General features: G+C 32.8%; 1 protein-coding gene across 4 annotated transcripts; it reads left to right on the top strand.

The window, feature by feature from the left end:
- Window positions 1-216: 216 nt before the first annotated feature.
- On the top strand, window positions 217-5227 carry LOC107927168 (glycine-rich domain-containing protein 1). Of its 4 annotated transcripts, none has more exons than XM_016858194.2 (8): window positions 217-582; window positions 663-780; window positions 857-1237; window positions 2288-2566; window positions 2880-3403; window positions 4139-4263; window positions 4393-4553; window positions 4624-5227. In XM_016858194.2, exons 1-8 carry the CDS (start codon window positions 392-394, stop codon window positions 5113-5115), a joined length of 2271 nt encoding a protein of 756 aa, XP_016713683.2. In that variant the 5' UTR covers window positions 217-391; the 3' UTR covers window positions 5116-5227. The 4 variants fall into 4 exon arrangements, with proteins under 4 accessions (XP_016713683.2, XP_016713684.2, XP_016713682.2 ...); XM_016858193.2 differs by having other exon boundaries at window positions 265-582; window positions 4621-5227; XM_016858195.2 differs by lacking the exon at window positions 2288-2566 and having other exon boundaries at window positions 259-582; window positions 4621-5227.
- Window positions 5228-20378: the final 15151 nt, after the last annotated feature.

Here is a 20378-nt window from a genome sequence, read left to right as displayed (position 1 = left end):
TTAATATTTAAATTTGAAGCTCAGGGTTTGAGTTGATTAGGTTCAAGACTCGGGATTCAAGATTTAAGATTTAGATTTGGATAAGTAGATATTTGATTAGTTAACCTTTTGGATTAAAAAATTTAAATTCATCGTTAAGATTATTAGGATAAGATGTTGTCACCATCATTAATTTATTATAACTACAAAGCAAATGATAATTTATTGAACTATCCGAATCATCTAAGCTCTTGTTCTTACTCAAATCCCCCGACACTTCCCACCTGAAACCTCACCAAAACTAGCCACGTGGCTAAAAATATTCTTATTACCCTTCTGCCTTCTTATAAAAAAAATTTGAACTAATGTTTTTCGGTACTTCTCTTACATTTTATTAGTTCAACGGACAATTATGTCTAAGCAAACCTTAAACGAAATGTCGTCGTCGACGATAAGGAGTCTCAGCGAGATATCGGAGACGGAGACGATACATCTCAGCGTCGATCTCGTATCGGCGGCGAGACGAAATATTGGGTTCTTGAGAAGTGTTTATGAGTGTCAGTGGCTTCACCAAAGAGCAACAATTATTGAAGCAATAAGGAGGTCAGTTTTTTTTTTAGGAAGAGAAGTAATCTGATCAGACGGTAAAGGTTGAATGTAATGAGAGTTCTTTGTTTGTGTAGGTATGATGAGGTATGGATGCCGTTGATTTCTAATCTAACGGTGGAAGGGTCAACACCTCCTATGGTTCTGCCACCTTTCGATGTCGAGTGGGTTTGGTTCTGTCACACCTTGAACCCAGTAAGTCGAAAACTTTTGACTGTAAATTCTATTTGGTTGACGAGAAAGTGTGAGAAAATTAACTTTTTTTTTACAGGTTGGTTATAGGAAATACTGTGAAACAAGATTCTCAAAACAAATCGGAAAACCAGCAATTTTCAATGAAGAAAACGAAGAGTATGCATTGATGAGATGTAAACAAATCTGGGTTCAAAAATTTTCATCCGAGCCATTCGAGAATGAAGTGGAATCAGATTCTAAAAACCAACCATTGATGAACAAAGATCTTTTCAATGAAGTTGAAAAGCACAAGTTCTTGTACTCAAAATTTGCAGAACCATACTTGAGTGAGCTAGTGTATTTGATAGCAGCTAGACAAAGATACAAAGGGTTTCTGTATATGATGCAAAGATTTGGAGATGGGTGCTTCAGATTTGTTCCTGCTTTGGATATTCTACTAATGCTGCTCACTCATCAGGTACATTATCTTATATTATCATTTGTTTTAGATTCTCCAGCTTTGACCTAAATTTCATTGTTTTTGGGTTGAATGGACTTCATTTCTTTCAATTTTATTCTTTGGTATAATTCTGCATCTAGTCCCTATACTCTTTGCATATTTGAAATCTAGTCCTTTTATTTTTAATCTCTCCACTGTTTTAATTTAGCGATTGAAGTTGAACTGATAAGTAGTCTCTATACTCTTTATGCATTTGAAAATTAGTTTTTATTTTTAATTTCAAGACTTTAGGGTGCCTTTAGTTTTAGAAATTGGAAAATAGTGAAGGAAAATTTGTTTGCTTAAAATTTTGAAAAATAATTTTTAGAAAATAAAAATAAGTGAAAATTGGAGAATTAAAAAACATGTTTCATTGTTTTCAATGAAAATGTTTTGGAAAATTGGAAAAAGTTGAAAAATAAGATATTATTTTAAATTTCATTTTATGCATTAAATTTAATTGCATTTTATTTTATTATTGTAATACATTTTTAATAAACTATACTTTAATTTAATTATTTATTTCATTTCTATTTTGAAAAATAAATGTCAAACATGTTTTCATTATTTTCATCGTTGAAAACAAATTTTTATTTTCATTTACCAAACATATTTTCCAATTTTCAAAAAAAAAAAATAGAATGTTCTCTAAAATTAAATACACCCTTAATCTTTCTACAGTTAGAAGTTCAATTGATAACATCATCAAAAGATTTTCTTTCAATTGGATTACGTGACATTTTTTAAATTTAAAAAAAAATTCACACGATTAAATTAAAGCCATGTAAACAAAAGAAAAAAAGTATCGACTTTCATAATGCTTTTTTTAAAATAGTGTTAAAGAATTTTACAACTTAAATTCATAAGGAAAAAAAAACCTATAACTCAGAATTCAACTTTCTTATGTGTTTACTTGACCTTTCATGTGTGTAATATTGTGAGGTGATATTTATGTTATTATCAATTAGACTTCAATTATTAAATCGAAGAAAATAGATGGATAATGCTTTATGATGTTCAATGAAGCAGAGCTACCCAAGAGTATATGTAGAGGATATGAAAGAGATGTGGGATAATATGGGCAAATTAGTAGTGGGGTTATGGGAAACAGTAGAAGAAAAACAAGTAGAAGAAACCAAGAAGCTATGGGAGACAACCTTTGATGAACCTTATGAGAAAGCTGGGGGAGGGATAGCAGTGGGAATGGAGAAGGTGGTATTGCCCAACCCACCAATATATTGGGAGGTTTCAGATGTTGATGTCAACACTACTAAATACAAGTCCATGATACCAAGGTTTCTCCTTGAGGTAATTATTATGGCACTATCCTTACCTTGCTTAACCATTTACCCCCTTCGTTATCTCTCTCCAACAATTCTTTAATGCTCATGGACCATGTGGTCCATAGCTTTGAAATTTTTCATATTTTCAGTGGCATTTCATGAAAATGCCTCTAGAAAATTGTAATGTAAAGTAAATTATTCCTAGGAGATATGATTTGATTTTCATAACTTGACCTCTACTTTTCATAGTGTGTATAGTCTAGTATTAGCCAATTAGGTTACTCTAGCAACTTATAAACCTTACATATATAGCTTGATTTTGTGGCACAACAATGCAGGCATGTGTCTTTGTAAGGCTCAATGATCGGAGGAAAGCAACAAACATAGACAACAAACACAAATTTCTTCGTCTTCGGATGTTAAGATGTCACAGGGAGCTTAAACTTGAGAAACCAATCACCGACTTTTCATGCGATTCATGGCGAAAAGCTTGGCATTTGTATTGTGAATTCGGGACTAAAGGGCTCATGGTTGAGCTTCGATGTCGCGGTGGCAGCACTCTTTCCTTCAAAGGAAGTAAATTGGTGAAGTCGATGGTGTTTTGTTGGAATGATTTGGTAAGGGCACCGTGTATTACGTTGAGGAGAGATGTAGAGGAAATGAGGGTTGTTGCATCTATAACTTCCCCGATTCAAGCACCGTACTTGCTGAAATGTGTGCCGGATAGAGTGACAGATGATTCAGGAGCCATGGTATCGGATGTGATTCTGAAATTAAATAATTATCGACCCCAGAAAGGTCGTTGGCTGTCTCGAACTGTTCTAGACCATGCTGGGAGAGAATGTTTTGTTGTTAGAATCAGGTATGTTTTTATCCTACAACTTTCAATTTTTACTATGCACCAAACTCGAATCCAAATCCGATCAAATTTCTAAATTAGAAATCACAAAATTATAAAAAAAAATTTAAATGGTTAGATTTGTTTGATGGTTGGGCTACCCGTCTAAACTCAAAGCCTGACTTGAATTTAGGAGGGAGAGTTTGAACAAAATATTATTTTATATTTATATATTAATTGAACAAATAAAAATTAAATCTGGAATAATATACAATATTATAATGTTTATTTAAATTTTTAATAAAAGAAAAACATGTAAAGTTATTAAATATTAAGATTAAAGAGTATAAATTAATTTCTTTCAAGGAAATATAAGTGTCTTTAAAATAGATGTATGTATGTACTTTCAAAAAAAAATTGAGGTCATATTTTAGACTGAGTTGTACTTTAATAATATATAGTAGCTAGGACCAGACCTCGTTTGGTGTGACTTATGTCAAATACGAATGACAAATTTTAAAAAAAATTCAAACAAGAAAAGATTCCACTCAAACCTAGATTTCAAACTCAAATCATAGAATGCAAAGATATAAGAAGTGAAATTATCTAAAATCAAAATGGCTCAAACCCGGAAATCATAAAATTCAAAATCACCCTATCTAAATATTCTAAAATTTAAATTAATGTGAATTTTAAAATCAACCCCATTTACAAAGCATCTAAGTGTCAACCTGATAGAAAATTTTGAATGGGTTGCAGAGTGGGAGGAGGGTTTTGGAGAAGAGGAGCCGAGACTCCTTGTGGTGTGAACTGGGAAGAAAGGATAATCGAGATACGTGAAGGCTCTTGGTCTTATGTGGCCGGTTCCATCGGTAAAGCTCCTGGTATGTTGCTTACTCTGCTTCTTTGTTTCATTCATTCTAAATTCATATTCAAACATCTGATAATAGGGTTTTACACTATGTGGAATCTAATTTAAACGTTGTTTCCTTAATTGTTACCATCTAGTACAGAGAAAGTTGTAGGAACAGCTACACCAAAAGAACCCCCACAGCAATGGAAAGCGGCATGGCTGTTCTCAACAGGCGATGAATTCCTCATAAACTGGGGATCTTCAACATCAAGTTCTGACCTCACTTTTTGCCTTAAAACTCAACAATCCTCAGATTCATCCGTAAGTTAAAAAGGTTTTAATTTCTTTCAACATGTAGGAACCACTTAAAGAGAAATCCTATTTTTAGCAGATCATGTTGTTGAGGGGACGAAAAATACAATACCATGAAGAAACCAAAAGCAAAGTTGCCGAAGCAGATGATGGATTCGTGACTCTCGTAAGGTTCACGGAAGATAATCCGACTGGAAGAACGACCGCGTTGTTGAATTGGAAGCTATCGGTGGTTGAACTATTGCCTGAGGAAGATGCGGTGTTGGTGCTTCTACTTTGTGTCTCGATACTTCGAACCGTATCCGAGATAACTAAGGAAGATGTCGGACGGTTGTTGGTACGGCGAAGGTTGAAAGAAGCGAAACTCGGCGCTCGAGATTGGGGTTCCGTACTACTTCATCCTTCTTCATTGTCTTCGTCTAGTGATTCACCTTATTTGCGGCCGTGGTATTTGAATGCTAACAAAGTGATGGCACAACATGAAGATGATGGTATTACGAGGCAACCGGGGTTTAAGTATTCACCGGTCGAGGGCGGCGATATGCTTTACAAACGTGGGATCATTACTTAAGTAACGCTTGAGAAAAATATTCTGTACCACTTTTTTATGGTAGCAATATGGAAAGATGTGCACATAATTTGGAAGACTTTCATGTTATTGATTAAAAGTTAAATTATGTATACTTTAAGGGATCCAAAGGAAAACCTATATATATATATATATCAGGTTTCAGCAAAACTTTGACTGTCAAAACTTGTCTCAACTTGTTCTGAAATCTTGGGTGGCAGTTGCTACCGACCATGACTTCAGATTTGTCAGAAGGAAAAAAAAAAGCAACTGTCATGTGCAAACAACATATGAGAAATAGTATGTTAAGGACACAAGGAGGTTGAAGGCTTAGGCCACCGTTCACATGGTGGTTGACGAGTGGAGAACAATAGAAGGGAGGCTGTAGGTGTATTTAGTTGAGGTAGATAGTAGAAGGAGAAGCATGAATCCCCTCAATCTTAAACACCCTCTCTTAATTTAGGATATTCTGTACAAGTCTCATTATGATTTGATGAACCCAACTTGGGAAAGCATAGTAACCTATCATTCCATGAAGCAGGCTGTAGTGAAATGCTAATGGGATTAAAACTATTCCCACTTGTGAAAAAGAAACGAGCATTGGCATTGAAACAGATTCCCAAATACAAATTTCGTTACATCATAGAAGCATTCTACTGGATTTGGTGATACAATCATATTATATTCTGATTTTGCAAGATGATCATCACTTAGCATCATATCAGGATTTCTAGATTCTCAACCATTTTTTCCTTTGACTAACAAACCCTTGAGTTCTACATGAAATGGGAAAGAAAGAAAGTAACAAATAAAGGAAAAAAGAAAAGATGGGTGCGGCAATCTATGGGCAGTACATAGTACTGTATAAGTTATGTTGGTTATCAAAGAACCATGAGCATGTGACTTTGGCATCTTTATCAATTATCAATTATCATCCCATACCACATGTGGCATAAGCGATGTGTCAGGTGATCCTCGCATCTTAAAAAGCTATCATTAATAACATAACAGGGACTGCATCACATTCACATATCACATGGCCTCTCTACTTATTGCCCATTTCTGGTTGTGGATTTTAACATCACCCACCATTTCTTTTTGCCAATCTTTAAAACTTATTACATTTAATTTGATTTTACCATTATTTTTCATCTTTTATTTTAATTTCTAACTACACTATTTTACTATTTATGGTGTGTGATAATGTCTTCTTCTTTTTTTAATTAATACTACTTGTTCTCTCCACAAGTTGGCCACCAAGCAACTTGAATCATTGGAATATATTTTATATTGAAAAATAATTACTAAAAAACAATACCCACTAGTGTAAAAATACCCTAATCTGATAAGAATTAATTTCATTTTATAAAAAAATAGAAAAATAGAAAGAAAAGACAAATGGTCAACCCAAACCATGGCCTAACAAAGATTCTAGATGGTTACCATATAGGTGTGAATTGTGTGGTCCTCATCTCATTTACCAAATGGGGGAATTGTAGGTCCTTTTAATTTGCTCGCAATATTCCCTTTGGGTTTCACTTTCTCCATTTCCTTTGTCTAGATTTGCACGATAATAAATTTAATTTTTGGATTTTATTTTATTTTTATAATCACTACACCAAAATAAGCTTTTAGCGATATTTTTTGCGGCGTTTGAACAAAAAATACCGTTAAAAATTGAGCATTAGCGGCTATTTTTTTGAATCGCCGCTAAAAATGTGCATTAGCGGCGTTTTTTTCCAAAACGCTGCAAAAAAGACCTAAGACCAACTCATCGTTTTCAAACATTCGGGGATTTAGCGGCGTTTTAAAAAAAAGTGTCGCTAATGCCCAGATCTTTAGAGGCGTTTTTGTAAAAGTGCCGCTAATGCTCAGATCTTTAGCAGCGTTTTTTAAGAAGTACCCTAATGCTCAGATCTTTAGCGGCATTTTTGGAGAAGCGCCGCTAATGCTCAGATCTTTATCGGCATTTTTCCAAAATCGCCGCGATACTCAAATCTTTAGCGGCGTTTATAGAAAAGCGCCGCTAATGCTCAGATCTTTAGCGACGTTTTTGAAAAAGCGCCGCAAAAACTTTTTATCTGTCTATTTGCTATGTAATTTGTTTATTTATATTAATTAAAATCCAATTTACTTTTAATTTAATATTTGTTAAAAATGGATAAATTTGAAATAATGACACGTAGAAATAATTTGAAATAAAAAAACATAGAAAAATATTTGTTAAAAATGGAGAAATAAAAATACTATTGTTTAAAATAATTTTAATTTTTTTGGGTACATAATTGATTGATTTTTAATTTATATATTAAATAATTTCAAATATAATTGTAAAAGATACGATAGTATTAATTTTAAAATATTTAATTTAATTATCATTATAGTTTAGGGTATATATATATGGTTAATTTAGGATTTAGGGCCGGTTTAAGAGTTACAATTTTAAGGTTTATAGATTATGGAATTAGGGATTATGGATTAGGGATTCTGATTTAATGGTTGTGATTTAAGGTTTATGGGTTAGTGGTTAGGGGCTAGTGGTTAAAAGTTAAGAGTTTAGGGTTTATGGATTTGGTGTTAGGTTAGAGTTTAGGGTTTAGATTAATTAGTGTATTTTAATTTATATATTAAATAATGTTTAGGGGTTAGGGTTTAGGATTTAGATTAATTAGTATTTTTTAATTTATATATTAAATAATGTTTAGAGGTTAGGGGTTAGTGATTCGGGGTCGGGTTAGGTTTAGGATTTAGATTAATTAGTATTTTTTAATTTATATATTAAATAATATTTAGGGGTTAGTGGTTAGGGGTTTGGGTTTGGGATTAAGAGTTAGTGATTTCAGGTTTAGAGATTCAGGATCGGGTTAGGGTTTAGATTAATTAGTATTTTATGATTATTAAAGTTTTAGGGAATTTTTTGGATGCATGGTATTTTAAGGAGTAGGGGGTGTATATGGATTAGGGGTTGGGATCGAGGTTTAGGGGTTAGGGGTTAAGGATTTAGGGGTTTAGGAGATTTAAGTGTTAAGGGTTCAGGGGTTTATGGTGTCAAAGGTACTCAAGTTAGGGTTTAAGCTTAGATTTATTAGTTTTATTAATTAATTAATTTATATATTAAATATGTTCTTAATAATAAAATAAATATATTTAAATTATGAGTATATATTACGCCTTATCAGCCTTGAGTATGTGCTATACCAACCGGGTAAGTAGTGACCGCCCGGCCGCGCGATTTTGTTTCCCCAATTTTTCGTCACTACCCTACAAAATCCGGTTCAACCTTCTTTATAGTAGAAACGATCGTTCTAAAAATATTTATTGATGAACGACGGGATTTGGATTGTTGGAAGCTACAAGCCCCTTTCAATTTTTTGGCTATGTTCCTAGGGCACCGGAAGGTTACATGTCAAGAATCCAACAATTGGTGGAGGTTCAGTGATCATTTAAGATATTTCAAAGATGTATAAGTTTATATTATTTAAGAGATATAATATATATATATAGATCACTTTATGCATGTATATTGAATGGTTAAATTAGGGTATTAAGGTTTATTTGAGACTTGTTAAATGATATAATTAATTAATACTAAATTGTTTGAAAAATATTTAACCTTAACAATTCGATATTTTTTATATGGATATATATATAGATAATTAATTATTTAATTTGGACAGGACCAAAATATAAGAAAAAATATAAAAAATATAAAAAGGAAATAAAAAACTAAAATTTATAATTTTATCAAAAACTTTTAAATATTACTTAAAACTTTAATAATTATTTACTTAAAATTTCAATGAAACATACAATAAATAAATAAATAAATAAAATGTGAAATTTAGCGGCGTTTTTAGAAAAAAATCCTTTACTATATATACAAATTTCCCAAAACGGCACCGTTTTGGTAGAAGAATTTAAATTTATTAGTGGTGTTTTTTGCCAAAAACGCAGCTAAAGGTAGACATTACCGGCGTTTTTTATCAAAAGATTTCCAAGCTTTTTTGATATGACGTCGTTTCAGTTTAGGGATAAAATTTAAAATCTGGAAAAACGGTGCCGTTTCAGTGGAAGAATAGAATCTTTTACTGGAGTTTTATTGAAAACGCCGCAAGGATGTATAAGTGTTTGTGAAAACGGCGCCGGTTCTATTCAGGTAATTAATTTTTGTGGCGTTTTTTTGGGAAAATGCCACAACATTGCACTCTAATTTATTAAAATGGCGCTGTTTCTTTACGTTCTTTGAAATATTAGTGGCGTTTTTTATTAAAACGCCGCAAGTGTGAATAAAATAGCGGCGTTTGTTTTAAAAACGCCGCAAACGTGACTTAAAATTACCTTAAACGGTGCCGTTTCCTAGGAGGACATTTTTACTTAATCCCTCCGTCTCCTTTACCAAAATTTGAAGAAACTTAAGCAGGGTAACAGCGATTCGATAGGGAAGGAAAAAAAAGAGCAAGAAAAAAAAAAGGAGCCGACATCTCAGGAATCAACAGAAGGCATTGGAAGGTTGGAATCGATCTTTACACCATTGTTGGGCAAAGCTGCGAGATTTGTATCCCAGGTAAGTCGTTTCTGTTGATGACCGATTAAAATTTTAGGGTTTTGTTTATTTGGGATTTAGGGTTTCGATTAAATTGATTCTGTCATAAAAATAAACCTACTCCGTTTGGAATGAATCGATTGAGAATGGGCAATTTGAATGAAATTATTTTCGACAGAAGGAATAAATTATTGATGGGTTCTAATATTTGTTCATCTGAAATTTTTTGCGCACGTTAATTACAAATTTGTTCAATATTTTTTGAGTTGAAATCATTACGGATTTCATCTATTTGAGTTTAAAGCTGAAGCTTTTGAACTTAGATAATCTTGTCATTTTGTATTGTTTGTTTGAATAATTTCAACTTCCAGTCATGTCGGAATTACTTTTTTTCCACCCGATAAGTATTATGTTTAATCCATTTCAGTTGAAATGAATTGAAGTTATGCTTAAATGGATTTGAGTTGTTAACTTATCAAGTCAGATTGGCTCGACTTTAAATTTGGGTTAATATAGGTGAGGTAAATTTTGAATATCCCTAGTAACCTAGATGCAGAAGTCCTCCATTGGGAAATATCGCTTCCAACATCTGTATGTACAATATAGAAACGTGATGATGGGTCAGCCAACCCACAAAGGCTAATTGATTGAAAGGCAAAAATAAAAAATAAAAAATAGATTGCTAGCTGGATCTTTAAGTGGTGGGAAGGATAAATTGATAGTATTTGATAAATTGATATGCGAATGTCAACAATTTCTAAATCGAGACATCTATTTTAAGCATAGAGGGAGACACCTAATATCATCTAATTCACTGTCATGTACCTTTTTACAGTAGCAAGCTGATCAGTTTTGATGATAGGTTATAAGCTGATAAATAATGTAATAGTTTTGATGATAGGTTTGCACATGGATGCATTTAGGCTTATTTAAAAGAAACAATGTATATGATATGGCTTTAAATCATTTATGCATTTAGGTTTTTTTAGTTTTTTTAGTTTAGCTAACTTCGTGAATATAAACTTTTGTTTTTTTTAGTTTTTTACTTTATTACTTTTGTTTTTTTCGGTACTAATGTATTTCTGTCTTTTTTTCCAGGATTTGCTTCGAAATTGAGGAAATTTAAGGTATTTATTCCTATGTTTCTCTATTTAGTTTTGTTATAAAAAAAAGTAAATTTGTTTAAATTTTTTTTGTTATATTTTAGTTGTATAGTTTAATTATTATTTTTTTATTTTTAGAATGGAATTTTAATTACCATTTTAGCTAAATTTGCACTTGACTTTGCAGCTTATTACATTATTTGATGTTTAAATTTAAGAATTGCTATTCGGCAAAGGCAATTGTTTTAAACTATTAAAATTCAGAATATAATTGTTAAATAACTTTATATATTTGAGTAATTGAATAAATTATGGGCGAATCGTTTAATCGGTTTAGCGTTTATAAATCATCAATTTCCGATATTATGTGTTGTAATTATCAATTTTACTTCAAATTTATAAAATTATCGATCTTATATTTGCAACTTGGTTTTATGTTAATGATTAATAATCTTTTACATACAAATAAATTTGTTTATTTATCGTATATATGCTATTAAAATAAAAATATACTTTTTCGAAATATATTTATTTTGTAATGGCAACTCAAAGTATTATTTCTTTAATAACAAAAGTTGTTTTGATAAATATAAACAAATTAATTATATCTTGTAATGCGAAGAATGTTTTTTTTTACTGACATAATTTGTTCTTTGAATTAATAAAAGCTACAAAATATATATCATATCATAACGATCTTTGAATTATTCGAAAATTAAAGCTACAAAATTATATTTTAAATGAAATGTATTCAAAGTTATATTTTAAAACATCTTTTATATATATTTATATACAGTTTTAATATATATATATTAAAATTTTATATATATTTGAAAAATTTATCAATCATATCATAATTTACATACATAACATATATAAATTTATATATAAACTTACACAACACATAACTTACATAATAACTTACATAACTTATATATAAACTTATATATAACTTACATAACTTATATATAAACTTATATATAACTTACATACATAATTTAAATAAAATTTATATATAAACTTACACAACACATAACTTACACAATAACTTACATAATTTATATATAAACTTATATATAACTTTCATAACTTACTTATAATAACTTACGTAACACATAGCCTACATGACTTACATAATACACAACTTAAATAACTTACATAATACATAACTTACATTACACACAACTTACATAACTTACATTCATAACTTGAATAAAATTTATATATAAACTTACACAACACATAACTTACATATATAACTTACATAACTTATATATAAACTTATATAGCCTACATGACTTATATAATACACAACTTAAATAACTTACATAATACATAACTTTCATAACTTACATTATACACAACTTATATAACTTACATAACTTACATAGCTTAATTATACTTATTCCTAAATCGTAAACCCATGCGATTTATTGTCAAGATCAGACTTCAAGAATTAAGAAATGGACCGGTCTTGGATGAATTTGTCAAGGGTAAGCAACGGTTATCAAAATGGAGTACAGAGTTTTCTAAATTTTGCATTTCAATATGCAAGCCAAGAGAACATGATTCTTTTCCCGTGTAACAAGTGTGTCAACACAAACTGGCATTATCGTGAAGTTGTATACAAGCATCTAATTGTTGATAGGTTTGTTCGGGGTTATAAACAATGGTTTTTTCATGGAGAATGCCCGCCTACTTCTTCTTCAACGATGGATGTATCTTATCATGGTCCTGCTTACCATCAGTCCGTTGGAGGGGATGACATGGAAGGTATGTTGCGGGATGCATTTAATATGCACAGTCATGGTTTTCAGTCGTTCCCAGCCGACTTTGTGGCATCTGATGATTGTAATGTTGGTGCAAATGCTTTTACCGAACAGAGAACAAGTGTACCTCATGAAGAGCCGAATGGAGAAGCGGCGAAGTTCTACGCGCTACTTAATAAGATGAACGAAGAACTATATGAGGGATCAAAATTCTCAAAAATGTCTTTTTTTATTCGTCTTTTCCAATTAAAATGTTTGGGAGGGTAGACCGGGAACTCTTTGACAATGCTGTTAGAATTTTTGAGTGAGATGTTTCCATTTGCAAAAATCCCTCAATCATGCAAAGATATGAAGAAAATGATAAAAGATTTAGGTCTTGGGTACAACAAAATCCATAGTTGCTCGAATGACTGTATGTTGTATTGGGGCGATCGGAGAAACCTACAGTGCTATCATGTATGCAGCCAATCACGTTGGATAAATAAAAACACAGAAGATGTGAATGACGATGAAAATGATACACAGCCAATAAAGAACCCGGTCAAGATTTTGCGGTATTTTTTGCTGATACCAAGGCTTCAAAGGCTTTTCATGTCGTCGAAGACAGCAGAGTCAATGACGTGGCACCATGATGGACAAACCGATGATGGATTATTAAGGCATCCGGCAGATCCTTTTGCTTGGAAATCATTTGACAATAAATTTCCAAGCTTTGCAAGCGATCCTAGGAGTGTGAGGCTTGGCCTAGCATCTGATGGATTTAACCTTACAAGATCATGAGTACTGCGTACAGTACTTAGCCAGTAGTGTTTGTTCCTTACAATCTGCCTCCGTAGATTTGCATGAAGCAATCTTCCCTTATCTTATCTATGATTATCCCTAGAGAGAAAGGGCCTGTGAATGATATCGACATTTATTTACAGCCACTTATTAAAGAGTTAAAACAATTATGGCCTGGTGTCGAGACATACGATGTGCTGAGAAAGGAGAACTTTAATTTACGTGCAGCTTTGATGTGGACCATTAATGACTTCCCCGCTTATGCCAATTTATCCGGTTGGAGTACCAAGGGTCGTTATGCGTGTCCTTTTTGTACTGTACAAACATGTTCGCAATGGTTATACAATGGGAAAAAGTTCTCTTACATGGGGCACCGTCGGTGGTTACCGAAAAATCATAGATTTAGATTTCAGAGTTCAGCATTTGACGATACTGAAGAGTTCAGAGAAGCTCATTCGCAGACAAGTGGATCTGAAATCTTGTTAATGTTGGAAGATATGAATTTCAGTTATGGGAAGATGAACCAACCGGCTAACACGCAAAGAAATAGAAGATCAAATGATGAAGCTGATGATGACTCCGATGAAGAGGATGATCCTAATGAGGCGGACTTGTGGAAAAAAGAAGTATTTTTTTGAGTTGCCTTATTAAGAGCACCACCTTTTACGACACAATCTTGATGTTATGCATATTGAGCAAAATGACTGCGAGAACATTGTCGGTACAATTTTGAAGGTAGACAGAAAATCAAAAGACAATCTTCAGAGTCGACTTGATTTAGTTCAGATGAGAATTAGACTTGATCTTCATCTGAATCCACTTCCGAATGGGAAATATCGGTTGCCGCATTCTATTTTCTTAATGTCGAAGACGGAGAAAGAAGTGTTCTGCATGGTGTTGAAGGATATAAAGGTTCCAGATGCGTATGCATCAAATATATCTCGATGTGTTAGTGTTAAAGATCGAAGACTATACTTGCTAAAATCACATAACTATCACATCTTGATGCAAGATTTACTGCCAGTTGCTCTACGATGTTGTATTTCAAAGAAGGTGACGTCTTGTATAATTGAACTATCCAATATAATGAAAGTCATTTGTGGCAAATTTTTGGTTGTTCAAGAACTTCAGAAGGTACAGGATCGAGCCGCTTTGACTTTATGCAACATGGAAAAAATCTTCTCACCTTCTTTCTTCACTATTATGGTTCACTTGATAATCCATCTCCCGCATGAAGCAATTCTTGACGGACCCATTTTCTATCGATGGATGTATCCCATAGAAAGGTGTTAATTATAATTTTTAAAATTTTTCTTCATTCACCTATATGCCTTTAGTTACAACTTTTGATAATGTTGTATATCGTGTTTAGGTTCCTATCCAAATTAAAGTCTTACTGCCGCAACAAGCGTTATCCAGAAGGATCGATTGCTGAAGGCTACTTGGTAGAGGAATGTATGACCTTCTGTTCAAGATATTTGGAAGATGTTGAAACAAGGTTGAACAGACCAAATACAAATGCTGGACTCACGGATCATAACTTTGTCGATACTTATTTGTTCCAAAGTTTTGGAGAACCAATCGGCAAAGTTGAAATTACAGAATTAGATGATTTATCATGGGTACAAGCACATCGATATGTTCTGTTTCACCACGAAAAAATGGAACCTTTACGCAAGTAAGTTCTAGAAATTTGATAAATATTCATCAATTAAAAATTGTTTATATTCTAACAAACTGAACATATTTTTAACATAGTGAGTACAAATAAATATTGAGATCTCGTTCGCACTCCCGAAGAACACAACATCGAGATATCAATAAGTTGTTCACAGAATCTTTTCACGAATGGTTAAGCCAAACGGTATGCAATTGGAGCTTTCATCGAAAAATAATAATGTTTACTCATAACATTTTTAATTACTCAGTTTACTTTCTATTCAATAGGTTTGGAGTGGGAAGAATGTCACCGACGAAGTTAAATGGCTTTCCCAAGGTCCATATCGGGTGGTTAAAAGATATAGTGCGTTCCTCATCAACGGATTCAGATTTCATACAAAATATCGTGAGAGATTGAGGAGAAAGCAAAATTGTGGAATAGTTGTTAATTCCTCAATTACAAGTTATGCTAGTGCTAGGGACAATAATCCTGCTGAGGGAAATGTGGAATATTTCGGACTTCTTACTGACATAATTGAGTTGGATTACTACGGCAAATGGAAAGTTGCCTAAAATTTAATTAAATTGTTTTTTCTTTTTTATAAAATAGCTAGACCATTAAAATTTAAAAGTTGAGGACAAAAAAAAAGTAAAACTAAAGTAACAAAAAGGTTTATCATTATATATTTTTTAGAATAAAGCTTCATTAATCTAAAAGAAAATGAGAGAAAATGGAGAGAGTATCTAAATCCCAAGCCATCAAGCTTACCCAAGTATACCCAATCCTATTTCTCTCCACCTCCACTCATAACATCAGAACAATCCGCAAAAATAATATCTGAAATAGAAACAAGACAAGAGACATATTCATAATAGTTCGCTTGAGATAAAGTCGTCCTCGCCAAAGCATGAGCCACTTTATTAGCACTTCTTTGAGTCCAACAATAGAATAAGGATCGAAACAAATAGCTGAGATGAATGCAGTCTTAAAGTAATAAACTTGACTTTGAGGCATCAAAAATACAGTATGAGAGAGCATGCCAAATACGTTGGTTGTCTATTTCCAAAATAATAAAATTACCTCAAATCAAACATCTTTCCTAAACATAAAGCATCGAGATCATTTTTACAATACTAAAATTATCCAGGGCATGACTTGCCTCAAACCAAACATCTTTCTTTAATCCTCGCAGCAAGCATACCTATAGGGAAATTTTACATGCGTCATTTGGAAATCCTTACACATTTTCCTAAACACTACCATTAGGCAACTAAGCAACTTTCATTGGTCCTTTTTATTATAGTGAAATATCTTTTTGTCTGTGGGTTTTTATCCTCTTTTGAGTAGTTTTTCCACTTTAAATTTGTGTGTTCAATCTTTTTGATTTCTACTTTATTTGTTTATTTGTTGCATACATGGGTTAATTCCTTACAAACTAGTATTAGAGCTTGGTTGATTTTCGCATTCAACCCGTTCAGATATGGCAGCAACAATGTTCAACATTGAGAAATTTGATGGCATCACAAATTTCAATCTATGACAAGTTCGGATTATGGCAATACTAGTTCAGAATGGTCTGAAAAAAGTCGTTATAGAGAAAAAGCCCGCGGATATTGATAAGTTAAAATGGGAAAAGCTTGATGAAAAGACCCTATTTGCAATTCAGTTGTGTCTCTTGAATAGTGTATTATAGAAAGTGTTAATGGAGAAGACGACATCCGTCTTGTGGAAAAAGTTAGAAACCTTTTATGCGACAAAGTCTCTAGCTAACCGATTGGTGTTGAAACAGCGGCTATACATGTTCTGTGTGGACGAATGTGAGCACTTAGAGATCACATCAGTCAATTTATTATTCTTTTGAATGATTTCAAGAATATTGAGGTTTAGATTGATGATTAAGATCAAGCTATGCTATTTTTGTTCTCTTTACCCTCTTCATACAAGTCTTTTAGGAAGACCCTGATTTATGGAAAAGAAAAACTCTCATTCGAGAATATAAAGGGTCACTTGTTGAGAAAAGAAAAAATTAACAATGAGTTTGGTTCGAATAGCAAGTCAAATAGGCAAACATCAGTTTTGGTAGCATTAAGGAATCGAGACAAGAGATGTCGCTACTGTAAGAAGCTAGGTTACGTTAAGGTAGATTGTTACAAACTACGAAATAAGAGGGTTGCTGAAAGCAACGAGAAAGAATTAGCTGATGCTAATTTAGCCGACAACAAGGGTGATGATTTCTTGTTGGTGTCAACGAGCGAAAGTTCCAAGCTTACATTCGAGTGGATCCTGGATTTGGGGTGTTCTTTCCACATATGTCTCAACAGGAATTGTTCTTTACATACAGTTCAGTTGAAGGTGGAATTGTGCATATAAGGAATGGCTCACCTTACAAGGTAATCAATGTTGGTGCCATTCAGATTAGGATGCACGACGGGACAATCTTAACACTATTAGATGTCAAGCATGTACCTGATTTAAGGAAGAATCTCATATTCTTGAGTATGATAGACTCGAAAGGTTGTAGAATTAATATCGAGTCAAGTGAAATTAAGGTATCTCATGAGGCTCTCATTCTGATGAAAGGTCGAAAGACTAGAAATCTTTATATTCTATAAGGATCAACGGTGACCGGTAAAACATGTCTCTCATTGGTTAAGAAGTCAGAGTCGACTCATTTGAAGTAGAGACAACTTGGTTATCGGAGGGAAAACAGTATGACCATTTTGGATAAGAGAAATTTTCTTTTAGGTACAGGATTTAGAAAGGTAGAGCATTGCGTTCGTGGAAAGCAAACCCGAGGTCAATTTTGATTTGGCAGTGCACAATTCAACGACTAGAAGTCTTTCGATTTCAAAGATCAAGCACGACTTGGACTCAATTAATATCCTGCAAAGTTCGAAATAGGCCTGTGGAGGGTTTTGGCAAAGAAGGCATTGTGGAAATACAGTTAAGGTGGAGATTTGTGGAGGATGCCTCGCATTTCAGCATAAACAATGTATGACGTCGCAACTAGGAGGAGCTTTTCGTCCTGGCAAGCAGTTGACGTCACGACAAGAAATCAAGCTTTGTCCAGATGGTGCAACCATACTTCGTCACAACAAGAAGAAAGTCACGTCGCAACATGGCGACGTGTTCCTCAATTTTCTCAGCTTTACTTCTTTTAGTTAAACACTGTTTTAATTTCCCACTTAAACTCTAATTAATATAGATTATTTTAATGTTAATTGACCTATGAGTTTAGCTTATAAATAGGTCTTCTACAACCCTAAAAAGATTATGTAACACCCCTAACTCGTATCCGTCACTAGAACAGGGTTATGGAGCATTACCGGACCTATCAGACAATTTACAATTAATATGGAAACCCAACACATTTTCACATTCAAACCTATTTAAAACATGCCTTTCATAAGTAAATACTCATCATATACCAAATGACCAAATGGTCATCTTGAACCATCACCAAAACCTTTATAAAAAGACTCAAGCTTATACATGCCATATAACCAATATCACAAAGCTTATAAATACCAAACCATAGCTGGATAGTGTGATGAGATCTCCGACGACTTTCAACCCGAGCAATCCTCCGAAACTCTATAAACATAGGAAAGAAAACAAAGTAAGCTATAAAGCTTAGTAAGCTCGTATGTAAATAAACTCATGTTATTAAATAACCGCATTTAAAACAATTATTCAAAATATGATATAAGTCATATGATTGCACCATTCTATTTCAAATTCATGCAAAAAGTTAATCCAGATTTTTATGAGTTTATTCATTCAAAATACGTATAGTTTGAATACTTATTATCAATTCATTCACATTTTCATATGCATAAGAAATTATATATATACTTTATTCAATTTAATATTCATCACCTTTTCTTTAGCCAAGTGAATTATCATCAAATAACGATATTTCGCACACTATGTGCCATATGTATATTTAGTTAAAACAACTATAACTCATATCTCACATATCATCTAAACAATTCACATAGATCATATTCCAATTCATTCTCAATCATATAATCGGTAACAGTATAATGCCCGTTGAACCTAATGAAACATCGAAGGATACTCGGGTGATACACATTATGTGCATTAATCGGTAATCCATCAATTCATTATCATTTTTGCTCTTTCGAGCCATGATCGGTAAGCTCATTCTGAGCTGAAGAACGGTAAGCTCTATCGAGCTGAAATAGTAAGCTCATAAGAGCTGATATATCGGTAAGCTCATACAAGCTATGGTGAGTCCGTAACAAATGCAGGAGCTCGACCAAAACGGTAACCCTAGTGACATGCCACTCGTATCCTACGATTTTTTATAGTTCAAACGGGGCTCGGTATTACTCAATACATTTCAAATTAAGCAATTCAATATCATTTATTTCAACCATTCAATTTACATATATATATACATATTCATTTCATACAATTGCAATTAAATGAAAGCTCGATTCTAATTATATGAACTTACCACATTGCATAATTTAAGCAATTAAATCAATATGTCCAACTCGAATATTCAAATGCCTATCACACATACACTTCAATAGGTTAGAGTCTCAAATATGCATATAACCAACATTTCATCCATGAATGCTTCAATTTGGCATTCAACTCACATAGCATTTCATAAAATTTCATTTCCATTTCCATATATCCTCATAACACATATCATATTTCATATACATGATACACTAAGAACTTACCAAATTACCTTCATTTGATTCTTATTTAGGTTTTGTACGTATTTGTATCACTTAATTCGATTGTACTTTCATTCTCGTCTTGACTTTGCCTGTTGAACCATTCAGAATCGTTAAGGATACTCAGAAATCATAATAGCTCATACAATACCATATCCCAGATATGGTCTTACATGTTATCACATATCGATGCCACTGTCCCAGACAGGGTCTTATACGAAATCATATAACGATGCCAATAGACATGGTCTTACACGTAATCACAATACAATGCCAATGTCCCAGACATGGTCTTACATGTTATCACTTCTCAGTAATCCTAATGTCATGATATTTGTATCCTATTCTATTCTTAAGGTTCATACGGGGCTTTTAGATGCCGTAACTCTGTCGATTTCAGCTCCTATTCATGGCCATTCATCATTCAATTCAATTCAATAATAATTAAGCATTTATAACACAATTTAAATACGTTATTAGCATAAGAACTTACCTCATTTGCTGTAACAACGAATTAGGTCGACTAATCCGATACTTTATTTTCCCCTGTTCTAGATCCGAATCTCATTTTTCTCAATCTATATAATAACAAAATTTCCTTATTTAATCATTAATTCATTAAATTTAACACAATTTACACATTTTAGCAAAATTACATTTTTGCCCCTATTATTTCACAGTTTTACAATTTAGTTC

This window comes from Gossypium hirsutum, chromosome D11 (assembly GCF_007990345.1).
Source record: "Gossypium hirsutum isolate 1008001.06 chromosome D11, Gossypium_hirsutum_v2.1, whole genome shotgun sequence".
Taxonomy (NCBI): domain Eukaryota; kingdom Viridiplantae; phylum Streptophyta; class Magnoliopsida; order Malvales; family Malvaceae; genus Gossypium; species Gossypium hirsutum.
Note: the sequence above shows the minus strand (reverse complement) of the source record. Positions and strands in the feature narration are given on the sequence as shown.